Source organism: Haplochromis burtoni, unplaced genomic scaffold (genome assembly GCF_018398535.1).
Source record: "Haplochromis burtoni strain Fernald_Lab_line unplaced genomic scaffold, NCSU_Asbu1 Contig_446, whole genome shotgun sequence".
NCBI lineage: Eukaryota > Metazoa > Chordata > Actinopteri > Cichliformes > Cichlidae > Haplochromis > Haplochromis burtoni.
In genome coordinates this window covers 355897-375694 of record NW_024582807.1, presented here as the reverse complement: position 1 = coordinate 375694, position 19798 = coordinate 355897, and the positions used below count along the sequence as shown (strand labels likewise).

The 19798-nt window shown below is 42.0% G+C and overlaps 3 protein-coding genes across 3 annotated transcripts; all 3 read left to right on the top strand.

Moving 5' to 3' along the window:
* Positions 1–958: 958 nt before the first annotated feature.
* Positions 959–10664, top strand: wdtc1 (WD and tetratricopeptide repeats 1). Its single transcript, XM_014341008.2, has 16 exons — positions 959–1144; positions 1654–1797; positions 1879–1962; positions 2060–2106; positions 3222–3333; positions 4798–4985; positions 5943–6125; positions 6268–6362; positions 6465–6580; positions 6672–6747; positions 6822–6918; positions 7012–7182; positions 7289–7524; positions 7762–7927; positions 8814–9006; positions 9165–10664. Exons 2-16 carry the CDS (start codon positions 1732–1734, stop codon positions 9360–9362), a joined length of 2028 nt encoding a protein of 675 aa, XP_014196494.1. The 5' UTR covers positions 959–1144; positions 1654–1731; the 3' UTR covers positions 9363–10664.
* A 498-nt stretch (positions 10665–11162) lies between these two features.
* Positions 11163–16463, top strand: LOC102296773 (transmembrane protein 222). Its single transcript, XM_005945202.3, has 6 exons — positions 11163–11390; positions 11563–11647; positions 11970–12001; positions 12103–12199; positions 12471–12601; positions 15276–16463. The coding sequence occupies exons 1-6, from the start codon at positions 11272–11274 to the stop codon at positions 15361–15363; spliced, it is 552 nt and encodes a 183-aa protein (XP_005945264.1). The 5' UTR covers positions 11163–11271; the 3' UTR covers positions 15364–16463.
* Positions 16464–16510: 47 nt separating this feature from the next.
* tpbgl (trophoblast glycoprotein) lies at positions 16511–18482 on the top strand. The gene is made up of 2 exons (XM_014341009.2): positions 16511–16770; positions 17017–18482. The coding sequence occupies exons 1-2, from the start codon at positions 16511–16513 to the stop codon at positions 17978–17980; spliced, it is 1224 nt and encodes a 407-aa protein (XP_014196495.2). The 3' UTR covers positions 17981–18482.
* Positions 18483–19798: the final 1316 nt, after the last annotated feature.

Below are 19798 nucleotides of genomic sequence, written 5' to 3'. Positions count from 1 at the left end.
CATAATAATCTGACAATACTATAATATTATATATAATATAAATTGAGAGAGTTTGTATTGTTTTGTATTTCAATACCATAATTCAAAAAGTCAGATACTTTATCACTCAGTGGGTTGTAAATATCACAGGTTGTTTTAATTGAACTCAGACTGTTCCACTCATAAACACATAGGTCTGGTTGGTCACTTACAAACACTGCCCGCCCTCTTAATTTGACTGCTTTTTTACATAAGGAAACTCTCCTTCCTCATTCACTGTGTGAAGTACATAAAATTACTCTTATTGTTTTCACTCATTCATTTACAAAATCTTCTTTTTTGATGCTTCCCTTTAAGGGTCGTCACAGCAGACCATCTGGCTCCATCTCACCCTACCCCCAGCATCCTCCTCTGTTAGCCTGACCTTCTGCGTGACCTCCTTCACTACATCTATAACCTCCTCTGGGGATTTTCTATTTTCCTCCTTCCTAGCAGATTTCAGCATCCCACTATCCCTCTTCTGCTAACCATCTGAGCCTTGCCTCTCTAACTTTGCCTCCAAATTGCTCATCCCGAGCTGTTCCACTGATATACGTGTTTTTTAACCCTGCCCATCCTGGTCTCTCCCAATGAAAACGTTAACATCCTTAACTCTGCCACCTCCAGCGCCACCTTCTGTCTTTTTGTTTGTGTCACCATCTCCAAATCACACATCACAGCATCATAGCAGGTCTCACTACCTCGTGTACACCATCCCTATTTGCAAAGTCACGATCCTTACTTACACATGATTCACCTGCACAACGCTATTCACAAATTCTTCCTTCAAGATTACCATCAAATTACACAATAATACTATGTATTGCTTAAACATTTGGCAAATATATGTTACATTCTTTGTTGTAGTGCTCCTTTATTAAACGTTACTTGAAAATGCTTTTATTCTGGAATGCTTTTATTGTGATGTCCAAACAGACCGGAAGAGTTTGGTGTGTTTTCAGCTGGCGGAACCAAGTTACGTGCTTATGTGCAGTGGAGGAGGGTTGTGTTCAGGTCTGCGAAGGTATTAGCGAGTATCCTGTCAACAAAGTCACACGGAGTGCAATTTGTGACTTTTACTAAATGGACATTTCTTGACAGAGGCTTCCTTAGCTCGAGGGAAACGGTGAGTTTTGTTTAACAGTTGTAAATTATCACCAAAGCGCTGCAAATGTTAACGTTATATGAAGTGGATGTTTTGTTTAGCTAGCAAGGTAACGCAAGTACGCTAACGCCAGCTTCTTGGTGAACGACAGGTCTCTCAAAGGCCCTGTGCACGGATCGTTAACCATTCTCGTAGGCTAATGGGGCTTTAGATTTTAAATAATTTTTAGTTTTTTGCAAAACTGTCAGTTGTTGTATTCCCAGAGCAACGTTGCTAACATTAGCCTGGTTAGCTAATGAAGTCGCTTTGTAGGTAACGGGAGCAAATACTATCTGTAGACCAGCTAGCGGTATGTTTTGTGCCTATGTCAGATGAGCAACAAAAAAAATCTCTGAATAAATCACATGCCTGAGTTTAATGTCGACTTTTTCCTTTTTCTTTTTAAAGCTGACATTGACGCTATACCTGTGTAAGGTCTCTGTCTTCTAACAAGTCTCTGCTCTGCCTTAATCCATTCTGCGTTTTTACAGCTTGGTCACAAGGAAAAAAAAGAGTAAATGACACCTGATCTCTGACCCTTGGAAACCTCCAGCCTCGAAACCTAATTTATGTTTTGCGGTGAGGCCATGACTACTGCCAACATCTCCAGAGATATCCTGCACAGGCAGATCAGGGTATGTAAGAACAGTCCAGAGCCAATGTGATCATCCCCGTCTGATGGAGAGTCTGATAGAGATGTGCTCTTTTGTCTTTAGGACAAGAGAGCTGCAAGCTTCCAAAGGTTCTACCATGTGACTGACCCCTTCATCAAGAGACTTGGACTGGAGGCTGAGCTTCAGGTCACTGATAACATGACATATTTTTCTGTAAACACATTGGGACACTTTTTTTCTTTTGTTCTCTTCGTCTGACCCTCAATGTCATTTATTTCAACAGGGCCACACAGGCTGTGTGAACTGTTTGGAGTGGAACGAACGTGGAGAGTAAGTGATCAAACCCTGTGAACCCTGTATGTACAGTGAATTTCTGTTGTATCTGTCCAGATAAGGTTTGCATCCTGTTCACTTCCTGCTTGGATTTTAAATGTCACAGTTTTACTATCAGTGTTGGGTCTAACGTGTTGCAAAGTAATAATATAATCACATTATATCTTATTTTAGTAATTTAATGCGTTACTCACTAATTACAATACAGTTACAGTTATGTTGTTACTTGAATTACAAAGGCTCTTCAGTTATCTGAGCAACTGGCTGCTAGAAAGAAGAAAACTTTTTTTTAATGCTTTTAAAGAGCAGAAATATGGTTATTACTTTTATTTTTATTGCACTAAAGGACAAGAGTGCCATGATGACAAACTGCATGTAGGACAGAAACATCTGCATTATACACAAAGCTAGACAAGAAACCCAGAATAATGTCAAAGTTTATTGTATGGCGATCCCAGCCCAGCAGCCAAAGCCTGAACTTTAAAAGGCAGTGATGTGTAGTCAGGCTTGCAGACTCCATTTCTACCTGTACATATTTTTGCAGTAGAATCACTGTGGCGATAGCTTTGAAGACCCTTTCAACTTTGTTTTGTGTTGTTGACTTTGTTTTCATATGTGAAAACTAAAAGAAAGATTGTATTTGTGTCCTCATTAGGGTGGGGTTTTGTGTTGGCGTGTGGAACTGTAACCTCAGTTTTATATTAGTTGCCTGGTAATTAAGTATGTGACAGTGTGTTTCAGTAATTTTATGTACTACATACATTTTAAGAAAAGTAACCAGTAATGTTTAATACATTACTTTTTTCCTAGTAACAACCCCAACATTGTCTACTAGTTAGTAAAAGTAGTCTCACTCGCCATGTTTATCAGTGGTGTGAGTCTGCTTCTTTCGTAATCTGACACCTTCAGCACACCAGGAGGGATCAGTTTAACATAAAGATATTGCATCCATTCTAAAGTGAATCTAGCAACACAGGTCCAACTGCTTATTAGTTAGTTCTAATACCTGTAATATAACGTGTAAATGTAATAAATCAACAAAAAAAGGTGCATACCTTAAAGAAATGCTGCTTGGCTTCTTTGAATTGTTATTATTTTTTCCTCGTACTCAGTCTGCTGGCTTCAGGCTCGGATGATCAACATGCCATCATCTGGGATCCATTCAGGCACAAGAAGCTAACAACTATGCACACCGGTCATGCAGCTAACATATTCTCTGTAAAGGTAAGGAGAACACATTCTACAGTGTACTGGATGGTGCCTGAGCTTAGAAACATATTAATACTGCAGTCATTGCACAATTGAGGCTGCCTTGTTGCTCTTCCTCAAGGTTAATTACGAAAATATGGCAGAGAATAATTTTCGCTGTGATGTGCAGTAGGGCTGGGCCTTATCATACTGTTCACGGTAATACCGGTACAATGTTAGGCAATGATAAGAAAATGAAGTATCGCGATAGAATATGGGTAAAATGTGCATACGCAGTGCCTTTGTTTCCATACGCACATGGTGGAAAAAGCATGGCGGTGACGGAGAATGAGAAGAATCGTTGAATGAAACAGATGAACCAGAATTGGTTTGTAAAAATGCTGCAACTTCAGTGGTGTGGAACTGGTTTAGCTTTCGTCCTTCAGATACACACCACGTTGTTATTACTGTTACCGAACCGATTTTATGTGGTACACGGCGCTCAAAAATCTGTCAAAAATGTTTTAGTACGACTTTGCTAAGCTGTGAAGCCGCACCACTTTATGGATTGTCGGAGCATTATGGCCACTGTAGTCGGGAACCTCGCAGAGTAATACGTACTGTGCTTCAACATAATATTACTGTATTGTGTGTGTATAACCTCTTTTTAAGTTTTGTGGATATTATGTTATGCTCAGGATCTGTTGGCCAATTTCCACTGGAAATGCCTTTTGGTTAAACTGTCAGCAAGGAATTTGCAGCTGCGAGAGAATTCAGCATTAATGAATCAATGTTACGGAAGTGGAGGAAGCGCAGTTTTTGGCTTTCCCCATATTTCAAAAGTGCTTTGCTATGACTGTCGCCCGGCATAATTTGCAGATGATAATGGTTGCAGCCGCTGCGACGCTTTTGGCCAAAACAGGCACAGCTTGATGACATCATCAACATGTGTTGGTTGAATTCCCATAATCCTCTTCTCTGTGTAGCCATACAGCTATGTAAATGGATACAAACATTGGACTATGAATTCAGCTTAAGAAGTCTTTGTAAATGTCATAACAATGTCCTGTGTGTGACTATTGACATTTATATCACCATTTATTTCAAAGCTAAGCCTTTCTCAAACATTGTGTGTGTATACTTAGTGGGGATGCGCTGTTTGTAAGATTTTGGGTCAGTGCCAGTGTTTACAGCTCAGGTTTTCAAACGGCAGTGTAACAAATTGATCTTCATTATTATTAATTACCTCCTATTTTAAAGTATTTTATAAAGTATATTATTTGGTACTTTTAAGTGAGTACAGAATCAAACACAGTCCTCATATCTGTCTCAGATGTGAGGACTATTAAACCAAACATGCCCTATAGATGATCGTTGGACTCTGTCAGCTTATTTACTAATCAGCTGGTCGCCTGATGTCAACCGTGCCAATATGAGCCAATAAAGTGTTGCATCTCAGTTCTTATCAGTTCACTTTGGTATTTTTATTTGTCCATGCAGTTCTTGCCTCACTCCGGGGACAGAATTTTGGTAACTGGTGCAGCCGACACAAAAGTCCACGTGCATGACCTGACAGTGAAGGAAACCATCCATATGTTTTCTGATCATACAAACAGAGTTAAACGCATAGCCACAGCACCCATGTGGCCCAACACCTTCTGGAGTGCTGCGGAGGACGGCATAATCAGGTTAGACCAAAGAGATCAATAATGTATTAAAGTCAAATGTTATATTGGTAGTGGATGTCTGTGAAGGTTCTCAGTCATCCAGGTCATCGTAGTCTAAGGAGCTTGGAAAGAAAAGCGTCTGGACTTCTTTAAGTTGCTTGAAGACATTTCACCTCTCATCCGAGAAGCTTCTTCAGTTCTAAGAGTCAAAAGGTGGAGAGTCCCAGATTTAAACCCAGTGGGAGTGTCCCCCCCCAAAGAGGGACAAAGGACCCCCTGATGATCCTCTACCTAATCACATGAGCCAAAGTGTGAAAACAGGTGTGGGTCACAATCAGCCAGGGTTATGGGTGAGCTCATTGTGGGGCCAAACTGTCAGCAAGGAATTTGCATTTACACAGTTAAATTTTTATATAGCTTTAATGCACATAAAAACTGCTGCTTGTTTAAGTCAAAATGCATTGATGGGGGTTCTTTTTCCACTAATAAAGTTGTAAAGTTGTAAAGTATTTTGTCTCACGTCAATTATATCTTCAGTTATATCGTTATCGCAAATTTTCAAATATATATCGTGATAAATATTTTTGACCATACTGCCCAGCCTTAATCTGCAGTGTGATCAAAGCTCACAGCATGTTGGTGCATTCGTAGCCTGCAGGTTTGTAGACCCACATCTACATGTTGTAGCTGTTTACTGTCACTTGGGGTCAGTGTTAGAAATATGTGGGACAATGAGTGTGTTGTGTGGATCAATCTTGTTTGTTTCTGCTTTTCTTTTTTAGCTTAGTACCTGCTGTGAAGAAAAAAAAAATCTTTGTAATGGTGTAAAAACCTCTTTTTAAAAACTTCTCGGATGGGAGGTGAAACGTCTTCAAGCAACGTAAAGAAGTCCAGACGCTTTTCTTTCCAAGCTCCTTAGACTTGTTAGTGGGTGGTTTTGCCAAGGTAATATGTGCATGTTGTCCTTGTTCACTGCAGACAATACGACCTGAGGGAGAACAGTAAACACTCGGAGGTGCTGATCGATCTCACAGAGTTCTGTGGTCAGCTCGTCGAGGCCAAATGTTTAGCTGTTAACCCACGGGACAACAACTACCTGGCTGTGGGAGCCAATGGGCCTTTTGTACGTCTGTACGACATCAGGATGATACACAACTACAGGTGAGTTTGGCTTTTTCATGCTATTCTGTGGTAGTGAGTACTCGGCAAACTGTCAAATAAAGTGCTTTGTAGTTACTCTGTGGTGCGTTCCAAGTTTTGACAAGGAAGTTCCCAACTTTTTTTTTTTTTGTTCCTCACACAGGAAATCTCTGAGTCAAAGCACATCGGCAGCTGTGCACACATTCTGTGAAAGGCAGAAGCCCATCCCAGATGGAGCTGGGCAGTATTATGTTGCAGGTGTGTATACAGATAAATTGTCTGGAGTCAAATTCTTTTAATGGGTGCATTTATATTCTGGACTGTGGTTTAATACCATTACCATCTGACTGAATGTTTCAGGTCACCTGCCGGTGAAACTCCCTGACTACAATAACCGCCTGAGGGTCCTGGTTGCCACCTATGTTACTTTCAGTCCTGATGGCACCGAGCTGCTTGTTAACATGGGCGGGGAACAGGTAATGCATCACCAAACAGAGAGGGAACCATGTGAGAATCGCAGAGGCATTCTTATGGGATCCTTTTACTATCTCTTTATGGTTCTTGCAGGTGTATCTGTTTGACTTGACGTTCAAACAGAGGCCATATACATTCTTGCTTCCAAAGAAATGCCAATCGTCAACAGGTAGATAATAAACAGTTTCACACTAACTCCAAAGTACGTGAAGAATGCCGATTATTGAATCTCTCGCTTTCCAGGAGATGTGCAGAATGGAAAGACGACAAACGGCGTCTCCAATGGAATTCACCTGCCAGCTGGCCACATTCGCTTTACTGGGAGCAAAATGCAGTCTAGGTAAACGTCGGCTCTTTCCACTACACGTCTATTGACTGAGGTTATACATTTGAATTTATGTCAAAATATCTGCTTTTCCCTTTTGTCTTTCAGTTCTAATGACCTCCCTCCTCACCTGGAGAAGATAAAACAACAAGCTAATGATGCTTTTGCACGGCAGCAGTGGACACAGGCCATCCAGCTGTACAGTTTAGGCATTCATCAGGCGAGCAGCAACGCCATGTTGTACGGGAACAGAGCTGCGGCCTATATGAAACGCAAGTGGTACGCGGCATTGCTTTAGTGCAGAGGAATGATGCAAATGATGCTTTTTTTAATTCCAAAACCTTTGGAAACCCTGAGTCTTTATGTTTTTCTATGTGATTCTTAGGGATGGAGACCATTATGATGCCCTCAGGGACTGTCTGAAGGCTCTGAGTCTAAACCCCGGTCATCTGAAAGCACATTTCAGGCTGGCACGGTGTCTGTTTGAGCTAAAATATGTGGCTGAGGCTCTGGAGTGTCTGGACGATTTCAAAGGGAAGTTTCCAGAGCAGGCGCACAGCAGTGCCTGTGATGCCTTAGATAAAGACATCAAGGCTGCTCTTTACTCCAAGTCAGAATCAGGTGGGAAAGAAAGAAATAGCTCTTGGCTAATTTTCAGTAACTCTCAGAGAATTTACACAGATCTAGAAAAAAACATTTATATCACACTTCATTGGATAATTGCCATTATTTACAATGATTGTATGCTCACTAAAAAAACCTGCTTTGTAGTACACATGTCGTTTCTTTGTGTATATTTTAGTTTTAAAATCTGTGTGAATTACAGTAAAAAAAAAAAAGTTTTTTCTATAACTGCAGAAGACAAAAAGGCCAACAGCTCCATCCGATTCCACTCGTTCAGTCGGAAAGAGTCCATTCCTGAAGATGAGCTGGAGCTGAGAGAGCGCAGCTTTGACTACAAACACAGATACTGCGGTCACTGTAACACCACCACTGACATCAAAGAAGCCAACTTTTTTGGAAGGTGGGTTAATCTCGTTGCCAGGCTGCTGTGTCATCACTAGGGGGCAGTCGTGAGCTTTGAAATGTAACATGATCTTTATCTAAATGACACACTGTGCTCAAGCGATTATAAATAAAGCCGAGCCTTTACACATTAACACTGTTGCACTCAGTAACTAGTCAAACCTCTTTTGCAGCAAAATGCTCAAACAGCTTTGAAAGTAGCTGCACAGGAGTAAAGTGTTCTTTATTACAAAGCTGTGGAATCTCAGCCATATTTTTAGCATGTGTGAGCAGCTTTTGGGGGCTGATTAACAGCTTCTTTGTTTGATTACTATTTGGCCTTTTTTATTTTAACATAATTTTGTTCTATTAGTTTTACACAATCAATAGTACCTCAATCTAAACAAGTTGTTTAGTTTCTTTAGAGTCGGTCGTACTTTTAGATGTTGGCCTATGAAGCAGTTGTTTGTTTTTGCTGTTCAAAAGTGTGACTAAATCGTCTGCTTCCCATGACGTTATAACAGTCAGAATATATTCTAATCAACACCAACTCACGCTGTGGCTCATTTAGTTTACCTTTAAATAAACACAAATCTTTATGATGTGTTTGATTAGTGATTGCAGTTCCAACAGCTTAACGAGACTGGTTTTTGATACCATGGGCCAAAGGAGGTACTGTATGCTGAGTGACGGTAGAAAATGGCACGCTGCTGTTGCTTAACCTTCACCTCAGCTGTTCTCAGTACTGTACACATCTGCGCAGTGAAGTTGACATTCTATGAAAGAAGTTCAATGTAAAATGATTGCACAATTTTCCGAGTAAATATTTAAATTCCCCGTAAAAGGTTTGTGTCCCAGGAACATGGCTCATCAGGCAGGTCTGAATGGATTCTTTTTCTCCACAGCAAAGGCCAGTATATTGTAAGCGGCTCAGACGATGGCTCTTTCTTTATCTGGGAAAAAGAAACAACCAATCTTGTGAGGATCCTGCAGGGGGATGAGTCCATAGTCAACTGCCTACAGCCTCACCCCAGCTACTGCTTCCTGGCTACTAGCGGTATCGACCCTGTCGTTCGGTTATGGAACCCCAGGCCAGAGGTAAACAGAGGAAACTCCTCTATGCGCAGACTTGGCAGGCTTGGTCTTGACATGCTTTGGGAGCGTGTTAAGGAGATGCCATTCATTAAAAAGATGTGTCATGCTGTTGGAATTATATTTGATCACTTCTTTTGTTTTTTTCTTTTTAAATACCGCAGACAGACAGCGAAAACGGGCGTGTGGTGGAAGACATGGAGGGAGCTGCTCAGGCTAATCAGCGGCGCATGAACGCGGATCCGCTGGAGGTCATGCTGCTTAACATGGGCTATCGCATCACAGGCCTGCGCGGTGTCGGTCCAGATGGTTCAGACGATGAAGACAGCTCAGAGGGACAAGTACAGTGCAGGCCCAGCTAAGCAAATAGTCATCTGTTCTGCAGAATGGATTTTAGGAAGCAAAGCACTCTACTAGCTCCTGTTTGAATCTGAAATCCCCTCGCCCTCCTCCCCAGCCCCGTCTGACAGAACATTGAGTGAATGTCGTGTCACATCTCTGCACTATGCATCACCCTCCCCTGTCCTGTGAGAGGACTGGTGGAGACCACTTTTGGGGGGAGAGGAATTCATGGAGGGTTGCGACAGCACCCTTCCACCCCTTCGAAGCACCTACAACACCTCAGCCCGTCCCTCCCTCCACCCTGCGGTGGCAGTGGGATGACTTTGAGGAGAGCACCTTCAAACTTCACTCCCCCACTTTCTCACAAAGAAGGAGGAGTTCAGCACGCATCGCTCCTCAGGTTTATGTCGGAGAGGCGCGTATCTGGTGACCTATTTTCAGGTCGGCGTGTGGCCGCGCGGTCAGAATAAGATCTCTGACCCGAAAACGGTGTATTTGTTACAACTCCTGTCTGCTCGGCAGACGGAGCAAAGCGTCACAGTACCCACTCATCTCGGAAAGGCTGCACACCCAAGTTATTTAAGTTAGCCTCAATCCTATTTTCCGTTGGAGTTTTGGCCACTGGAAGGCTAGAATTAACTCGCTCTTTAAGTTGTGAACGCTGCCAGAGTTGCTCTAATGAAATGTATTTATATGCTTTTTTAGTTTACAACTGTCAGGAGGAAGAAGAAAAAAAACAAGGGGTTCTTCTGCCAAAGGTTGCCATCTGTCACGTAAACAGCCAAGGATTAATGTTAGACTTCTTTGTTTCATTGAAACATAACTTTGGCTCCTTTTAGTTGAGAGGTTTTTCTTACAATAGATTATTGACAGGTCAAAGAAAGCAGCTTTCTAATACAGTTTTTTTTTTTTCTTCTAGTCCTGTTGATTACACATCATTTGAGATGAAGTGTCAATGTCATTTTTGGGGGGGAGGCGGCAGCGTTAGGGTTCCTGCCTACTAGCTGCGTGGCTCTAGCATTAGTCCTCTGCTGCAGCCAGGTGTTCAGTCCTGCTTGCATGAGGCTTCTCTGAGCATAGATGCAGGGCAATAAAAGAGCACAGCCACAAGCCATCCAGTGCTCGCTGGGTTTTCTTTACCCTTAGATAGGGTAAATGTTCATGAATGGAGTCCTCAGCTACATGCATCACTAAGGCTTCCATTCGTTTTCATTTGTTCATTAATTTGAGATGCTCTGTTTTCTTTGAGGAATCCTGTAAGACCTTTGTGGCAAACAGAACAAAGAATAAAAATTATTAAACACCACCTCAGTATCCTTTTGATTCATTGTTTGTTTCATCTGTTTGCCCTTTTTAGCTCGGCGGTTACACAACGCGTACAGTAGCACTTAGTTTTATCTAGGTTAGGAGGATCCCCATTCGTCAGTGTCCGCACTTTTTGCTGACTGTCGAGCAACAAATGCGAGCACGGTACATCACAAGCAAGTTAAGTGAGCATCTCATGCCCCCGTATGCTTCGCAGTAATGAGGTGACCCATCTGTGGGAGAAGTTACTGCAGGTAACTCTGTAGCAACAACGCTGGGCTGGAAAAGCAAGTATTTTGCAGATGTTTCATTGATGTGGTGAATTAATCGCAGAACCACAAAGCAGTCAGTTTTACAGTGAAATGAGACCATTATGCATGTATTTAGAGACTATCGCAATACAAGAAAACGACAAAAAAATAATTATTTTTTAGATTTGTTATAGAAGTAAAGTGCTAGGGCGCTGCAGCTAACATTAAACCCCTCCTCGCTGACCGTAAAGGCCTTAATCGACGAACAGATGGCCCGTGCTGCGTTTACGGACCGACGGTTGGAGGAGGTGGCTGCGTACCTCCGCTGCTGTGCGTCACTGCCGTTCATCTCCTTCTGTCACTCCAGGCTGTGATGGCGGAGGCGAACGATACCGACGTAATGATGAGCTACCACGGTGATTTCCCAAAAAACGACAGAAAAAGCAGCCGCTACCCTTTCTGCATTGTCTGGACACCCATTCCCATTTTAACGTAAGAGGCTACTGCAGTATTGATGCTCCTGTGCTGTGGCAGCAGATGAAACGAAGCTATGTTTATCTTATCCGCTAATACTGTTTCCTTTTAATGGTATTGCGTTAGCTGTTTTGCTGGACATTCAGACGTACAGTAATTGCCTCGTGTGTTATTTGCGTGCGTCCTGCAGGTGGGTGCTCCCCTTCATCGGTCACATGGGCATATGCACTTCTGCTGGAGTCATACGAGATTTCGCAGGGTCATATTTTGTCTCGGTGAGCACTGCTTTTGCATCGAGTTTATCACATCACCGCATAGAGACTGATGTTAAAGTGCTAGACCTTCTCAATGGGAGTCTCAAGGATAGATTCGCATTAGTGGTGGGAAGCAATTTGAATATGGTACTGGTATTGGATCAGTACTACTGTGTTATAAACTGTGTTCAGATTTAGTCTTTTTCTACCTTTATAAGTTTAAAGTATCAGTATCGGTGTTGGTGTTGTCAATACTGGCCCTGTATTTACTTGGTATTGGATCATGCAAAATTTGCATGATCGTACAGCACTAATTCACATGCATGATTTCCGCTCTTTGCAGGAGGATAACATGGGGTTTGGTAGACCCACAAAGTAAGTTTATTGATGATATTATTGTCTTTTAACAAGTAGGGGGGGAGCAGAGATAACGCATTAAAGGTAACTCACTGTTTTCTTTTAAAATAATACTTCAGGTATTGGAAGCTTGATGTGGATAAAGTGTGTGGTAATGGTGCAGCTACATGGGACAAAGCTGTGCACGATGCATCAGAGGAGTACAAATGCAGGCCGGTAAGATTGTTGTATTTAGCATTCTCTTATGAATTAATTAAAACATTTCTGGATTGTGTTTATGGAAGGCCTTCAGTGCCAAAATGAATTAAGTGTTTGATTAATTACTTACAATTAAAATATATTTTTAAATATGTAATAATATTTACTTATAGTTTTCATTAATTAATTATATAATGATGTATTTAATTAATTCATTTTGACACTAGTGACCCTCCTTGCACATTAGTGATTTAATAATAAATACTTATTTATTTACTTTTTGTTGAAGCACAATCTGTGCTTTGATAACTGCCATTCCCACGTTGCCATGGCCCTCAACCTGATGCGCTACGACAACAGCACATCCTGGAACATGGTGAACCTGTGTGTGCTGTCTCTCACTCACGGGAAACACGTAAGGTAAATATTTTGGCCACTTATTCCAGCACTGCAGGAATAAAACACATGTATGAATGATAAGAGCGGCTAGAGACAGATCACTCTTCACACTCTCATTCCTGCTACAGCCTAACCCAACATGCATGTCTTCGGACTGTGGGAGGGAGTCTGAGTACCCAGAGAGAACATGTGAACTCTACAAAGTAAGGCCCCTGTTGGTGGGTGGAGCAACAGTGCTAAACACTGCCCCGCCCTCCCGCCACTAATACCACATGCTACCATTTAGAGTCATCCAAGGAAACCTGGAAACCAAAAATGAACGGGCGTGATCTTTTGGCTTGGTTAACTTTCACATTTGTCAAGCTATTATTAATGCTGAAAGATTTATACAGGTTATGTTTTTTAGTAACATTGTGCAATACAGAAGACACTCTGCACATGCTGCAACAGCATCGCTTCGCAGTAAAAGAACTCAGCTGCGAAACTCGTCTGCCTGCAGTCCAAACATGCCACCCTGCGGACAATATTTAGTGTATTTTTAGGGCCCTTAACTGTTGCACAGGTGAAATCCTCTATAAAACTTTCAAAAGTTATCAGCTGATCTCCTCAGCTCCCAAACCCTTACACAGTGTTGCTAAAAGAAGAAATGAGGCAACACGGAGGGAATCATACCCCTATCCCACCTCTTTTGAAACATCTAGTTAGAATCAAATTGAGCACGAGCTATTTATATTGTAAGTTTTATTTATATTGTACACAATGTCGCATCTTTTCTGGAAACGGGTTGTATAAAATAATGATTAATTTGCTAGTGTTTATACCTCGAGCTATGCTTCACATTCACTGGGCAAATCTTTCAGTTTGGTTTTTCTCCCTGGTTTTGTACATCAGGAGCAATTCTGGCTTTCAAATGTGTGAGTCAAGGGCACTTAAACCTTTTAACACAAGCTCTTTGCCTACCCACTCTACCACTTGACATGTAGTAGCCCCACCGGTACTTATCTGCAATAAATCCTCTATTGTAAACAGGAAAATTTAAGTTCAAGTCATACTGGTTTTGTTTGAGCCAATTGGTTTAGGTTGTGAAGTTTATTTAGTCAGTTACGACTGTGTAGAATGCATTCACCAACTACTTTGGTAGGTACACCTGTTCAAAACAAGCTGCTGAAGTTCAAACAATACTTCAGGACAGGAAAAACAGGTGACTTAAGTGAATGTGGTGCAGTTCTTAGTGCTGGACAGGCTGCTTCTAAGTATTTCAGAAACTGCTGATCTACACAGTCATCTCTTTACAGCGTTTACAGAGAATAATCTAGCAAAGAGAAACTACCCAGTAAGAGGCATGTTCTTTGAAGCCAGAGGTCAGAGGACAATGGCTGGACCGCTTTGAGTTTATATAAAGGCAACATACCTTCGTTGTAACTCATGACAGCCAAAGTCTGCAAAAGAGCATCTCTGAATGCACAACATGACAAATCATGAAGCAGATGGGCTACAAGAAGCAGAAGATCACACTGTGTCCCACTCCTACCAGCTAAAAACAGGAAACAGATGCTCCAATTCACACGAGCTCACCAAATTTGGACAATGGAAGATTGGAAAAATGTTGCCTGGTCTGATGAGTCTCAGTTTCTACTGTGAGATTGGATAGTGAGGTCAGAATTTGGGGTAAACAACATGAAAGCGTGCCTGGTATCAGTGTTCAGGCTGCTGCCTCTTAGTACCAGCTGAGCATCATTTCTACACCACAGCCTACCTGAATATTGTTGCTCCTATTAGGACCACAGTATGCCCCTCTGCTACTAGCAGGGTAACATGCCATGTCTAAAAGCTAGAATCACGTCAAACCAGTTTCTTAAGCATGACAATGAGTCCACTGTGCTCAAAAGACCTCCACAATCACCAGATCTTAATCCAGTAGAGCACCTTTGGGATGTGGCGGAACTGGAGTGTCACACCACGGGTGTGCAGCTTACAGATCTGCAGCAGCTGTGCAGTCACATCAACATGGACCAAAATATCTGAGGAATGTTTCCAGCACCTTGTTGAATCTTTGCTGTGACGAATTAAGGCGGCTCTGAAGGCAAAAGGGGTTTCAACCCAATACTACCAAGGTGTGCCTAATAAAGTGTCCTGTGAGTGTACTAAACCCTCTATCATGGCAGGTTTCACTCTTTCAGACATAGGTGCTACAAAGGGTGATACGAGTAGCTGTGCTAGGATTACAGTTTAACTGAAGGAGAACATTACTGTGCAGCACACCTGAAGCATCTTCATCACCACAGTCTGAACAGTCTGTTAAATAGCTCCGCTGCTGGATGCTGGAAAGCATCAAGAGACATATGGCTCAGAGATCCTCCCTCATTATTCTCTGCTGACCCACATAGAGATTGCTGGCGTCACAGCTTGTGCTGCCTCTGCTCGTACGATCCTGTGGCACAGGAGTCTTTTAAACAGAAGGGGAGTCGCGCAATTAATCACAGACGGCAGCGCTTCCCCTCTGTGTAACAACTGGAGGTCAGTCCTCCGCTGGGGCTCCCCGCACACCGGCTGGGTGGACGGGGACAGTAGGACACAAGCTGGGGCTGTAGACACTATGTTAGATTGCACCATGTGACACTCCGGCACACCTCACGTCCTTGTCACATCCAGGTGTTGAGAAGTACTCTAATTACTGTGTTTTTCCATCCTCCAGCTGGGCTGCTTTCCTCAAGACCTGGCTGCCCTTCGTCATGCTCAGCGGAGTCCTCGCCACCTTCATCCTCACGTTTAACCTACAGTAGTGCGGCGAGCAGTAGAACAAGCTGCCTCAGGCTTTTTGGTTATACTTTATACACAGTCATCGATGTGAGTGGTGCGTTCTGATGGAACGTTTGTTTGTGCACAAACTGAGTGACTGCCTCTTCATCTGTTGTGATGCATGTTCTAAGAGTATTAAAGGGCAAAGCTAAGTGTTTTGTTTTTTTTGGGGGGGGGGCAGTTGAAATGAACAATTTGTCCTTCAGTTATTGATATTTTGATTATTTCTCATTGGTTATTATGCTAGCAAGGCAAGCTACAGTGTCTGCATTTGTGTTTTTGCTTTATTTCCCCTTGTTAATATTATCATGAAGGAGACGACGTCCAGATTAGACCCCAGTAGAGTAATGCATTTCAGTTGCAGAGATGTATTTTTGATGAACGGCAGTGATGAATGTGTTTCCAGGCGGGCTAATATATATTTCAGTGACGAATCCATAGAAAACGGATTGCAAAATCTTCAAGCTGGAAGTATTCATCAATTATTTGTCTTAGAAATATGAGCAGCTAGACCAAAGATAGAATGATGGAAACCCGCATGTTAATAATTAGGGTATTGCGCTCCCTCGGATACATTTTCCTCCTTCATAAGACGCTTCTATGTTAAGTGACTTCTTTTTTGTTTGTTTTGGCTTTTTTGCAGTAAGATTTGTATGATTTCCTTTTGTGCATCCTCACACTTGATCCTGCCAAGTTATATGAGCAATATTTGATCACTTGTTTATGCATTATGTTATTTTATTGGATGTTTTTGGTACTTGAATAAGTATTATTTATTATTGTATGTCTGTAACCGTTTAATATTTCCATTTTTGTACCTGCATTTTGGATTTGCTGTGTGCAGAGCTCTTTTGTTGTCTCCCCTGGCAGACTGGGATAAAGGTGACCGGCTGTGGGTCGTCCTCTGTACCTTTAAGGGGACTGCGTTTTCATCCAGCAGACTCTGTGTGATATGAACTACCATCACTTTACGGGAACCTTTATTCCCACAGTGCAGCAGACGACGACTGAGCGAGCAGTCTTTGCCACCTCTGCAGTGTCCGATCACTTTTAGAGAACAAAGGATAACAGCTAAAGTTTGATTTATGAATATACATCTGTAGTTTAAACTTTTTCAGCTGTTATTTAGAGATGTGTTTTTCTGCTGTTTTTGTGTTTTTGGGGATTCTTTTCTGCGCTCTGTGCCGCTGCTTGGAGTGTCCTTTTGGCTGTGAGTGTTTCGCTGTGATCCGCACGGTAAAATGTGTTTCTAAAGATCTGCTCACAGCACCAGAAAATATTCCAGGATATGCCAGGACCGTCATTATCACAGGGAATAATATACACCAAATTGGACCCAGTTCGTTTACGGAGCTGGAGAACGTCACTAACATCATTTTAACCAATAACAGGTGAGAATGTCAGTGTTTTTTATTTGTTTCTTTTTCAGTTTCAACCATGTATGTATTAAGCCGTATTTGAATGGTTTATTTCTTTATGTTTACACAATAAATAAATAAATAAAGATCTGTTTCTGTGAGTTTTTCTTTTTTTAACCTTGATAGTACAGTGAGGTTTCCCAGCATTTCTTGTTTCCAAGCAGGAGGATATAATCAGATGTCTAAAACCTGATGTTAAAGTGTTAGTCGTCTCCTCAGGTTAACAGAGATGGCGTCCCACACCTTCTCCTCCCTGGTCAACCTGCGCTTCCTGGACCTCAGTGGAAACCAGCTGGCACTCATCCATCCAGAGGCTCTCAGCATACCTGGTAGTCCCCTTCAGGAGCTCAACCTGAGCCAGTCACTCTACAACTTTACTGCCCTTACAGACCTGACCACAGCTCTGCGCTGGGGGGGCCTCGCGGGGCTCCTCCGCCTCGACCTCTCGGGGAACAAGCTTGCGCTGCTTCCCCCGGGCATGTTCTCTCACCTTCCCAATCTGCAGCAGCTTTTCCTCACCAACAACTCTTTGGTGGCAGTCTACAGTGGGACCTTCTCTGGCATGAATTACCTGGAGATGCTTGACCTGACGCACAACACCTTCAGCACATTCGGAACCGATGCTCTGGTGGAGTTGGACAAGCTTGGGGACATCAGAATCCTGCTTGGTAACAACCCCTACACCTGCTCCTGCGAGATCAATGAGTTTGTCGCGTGGCTGAATAAATCGAGAGCTAAGGTTGATGTGGATGCTGTGAGATGTGCCTCACCTGGCGCATTAACTGACGCCCGCCTAAGAGGGCTCAGCATCCAGGATATCGGGTGTGTTGTTCCAGTCCTGGCAGAGGTCGCTGATCTCACCCTGCAGACCTCTTATGTCTTCCTGGGACTGGTTCTGGGGCTTGTTGGCATGGTTTTTCTCTTTGTGCTCTACCTTAATCGCAAAGGTATGAAGAAGTGGATCATTGAAATGAGAGACGCTTGTCGGGATGTCCTGGAGGGCTATCACTACCGGTACGAGATTGACTCGGACCCTCGGCTGGGGCACATTTCTGCAGACAGCAGAAGGGCGCAAAGGCAGTTAGGAATATCTCTGCCCCAGCAGCTGCCCAGTGACACCTCTGTTGCCCCCACAAAAACACAAGTCAAACAGCTGACAACCTCCCCACCTCTAAACTTATGATAAACTAACTGATGATTGGACATATTATGGTGTAGCTGTAAATAGTTTTAGGAGGAAATTTGCAATTTTGTCTCGAGCATTCTGTACATATCGGAGTTATATCCTAGAAACCTAAAAAAAAGTGCCTTTGTGTTGTAGATACTCTAGATCCTTGTATTTGTTGGTTAGTAAGTGTATGTTTTTCTTCTAGATTTTTATAAGGACCTTACACTTAGGCTACTTTGGAAATGGATGTTAGCTTTTTCAGTGTGCTTTCTTTACTTTTATATTAGCTGAAATATCTTTCCAGTAAGCAGAAGATAAAGAAAAACATAAATAACATAAATTATAGATGACCAGTGAATGGTAGGGTAGGTCTATTCTACTGTGTTCTTCAGTAAAAAAAGCAAAACCTTTAAATTTACTCAGCCCTATATCTGTATAGGAGCGGTAATAATGCGATTTGTATTATTTGAATGAATATGTCTTGGTATGATATAAAAACCTGTGTTTACATTAATTAGAAATAAAAAGAAATGATGTAATTAATTTCTTGTGCTGTTTTATTGTAAGTGTAGTGAGGAAGGCACTGCTACACAGGCTCATGTATATCTTCACGTGAGATTGCCATACTATTTCAATTCAAAGAGTGGGTGATTAAGTGTTTCTATACAAGGAAAAAGTAGGGCAGAATGAATGATATCACCGGGAAACACACCTGCTGGCTCTGCAGCTGTGCACCTCTGTGTCCCTGCCGGAGCTCTCTACCCATTGTATGTGCACGTTAAGGAGGATTTATATAGAGAAATTAGAAAAGTGCACTGCTGCAATTTAAAACACAAAAATTCTCTGCTATCCTGCATCACATGGCTGTTTATCAGGGGTGTCAAGCACGCAGCCTAAAGGGCAGAACTGGCCACCAAGGGTCCACCGGACAGCTTTGGAAAATGTGAAAGCTGCAAAGACGCTCTCATTTGATTTATCCTTAACAATGATCTGAATCATCTGCACTTTTACACCTTCTAGCCAACAAACACGTTGCCTACAATCTGCCCTACAACACCAAATAAAGAAAGTGATAGAAACACCGTCAAAAGATAGAAAATGATTTTTCCCCCCCCATAACATTTCTACTTCATTAAATATCAGACAGGTATCTGTTTTCATTGTAGAAACCACTCACGTGAAGTTTTGCTGGGACTTTCTTTTATTTATTTCTGCAAAATTCCCCCTGAATCTCTGCCTTAAGGCATTGTAAACCTACACAGGCGTTTATGCTTTTATGTTTAGTCTTAAGCACATTCAGTTTGAGTAAAGCAGCATATATTAAATAAATAAACTTGCCTTTTATTTTTATTGTTTTAATTTTGTTCCCATATTCCTTTCTCCATTATACTTTTTATGGAGGCTAATGAAATATTCTTCATCAAGCTTCACTCGCTTTTTCTACTCACTATGTGTTTATACACCACTCTGCATTTAATCATTAGTTATTATGAATCTTTGGCTCTCCTCCACAGTGTGTCTGTTATCCTGTCTTCCTTCCCTCATCCCCAACTGGCCACCCTCCCTGAGCCTCATTCTGCCAGACGTTTCTTCCTGTTAAAAGGGAGTTTTTCCTTTCCACTTTCACCAAGTGCTTCCTCATACAGGAGTTTTCTGTCTATTATTCTAGGGTATTTACTTTAGAGTATAACGCACGTTATAAAATTTTACTGAATAATGATTTCTTGTTGTAATGAATGAACTTTAAACTGAGCTACATGTGTAATGTTCAAGCTTAAATAAAATGTAACTTTAAGAATATCAATTTCTTTTTCATAGTGGGTCCGCAGTTTT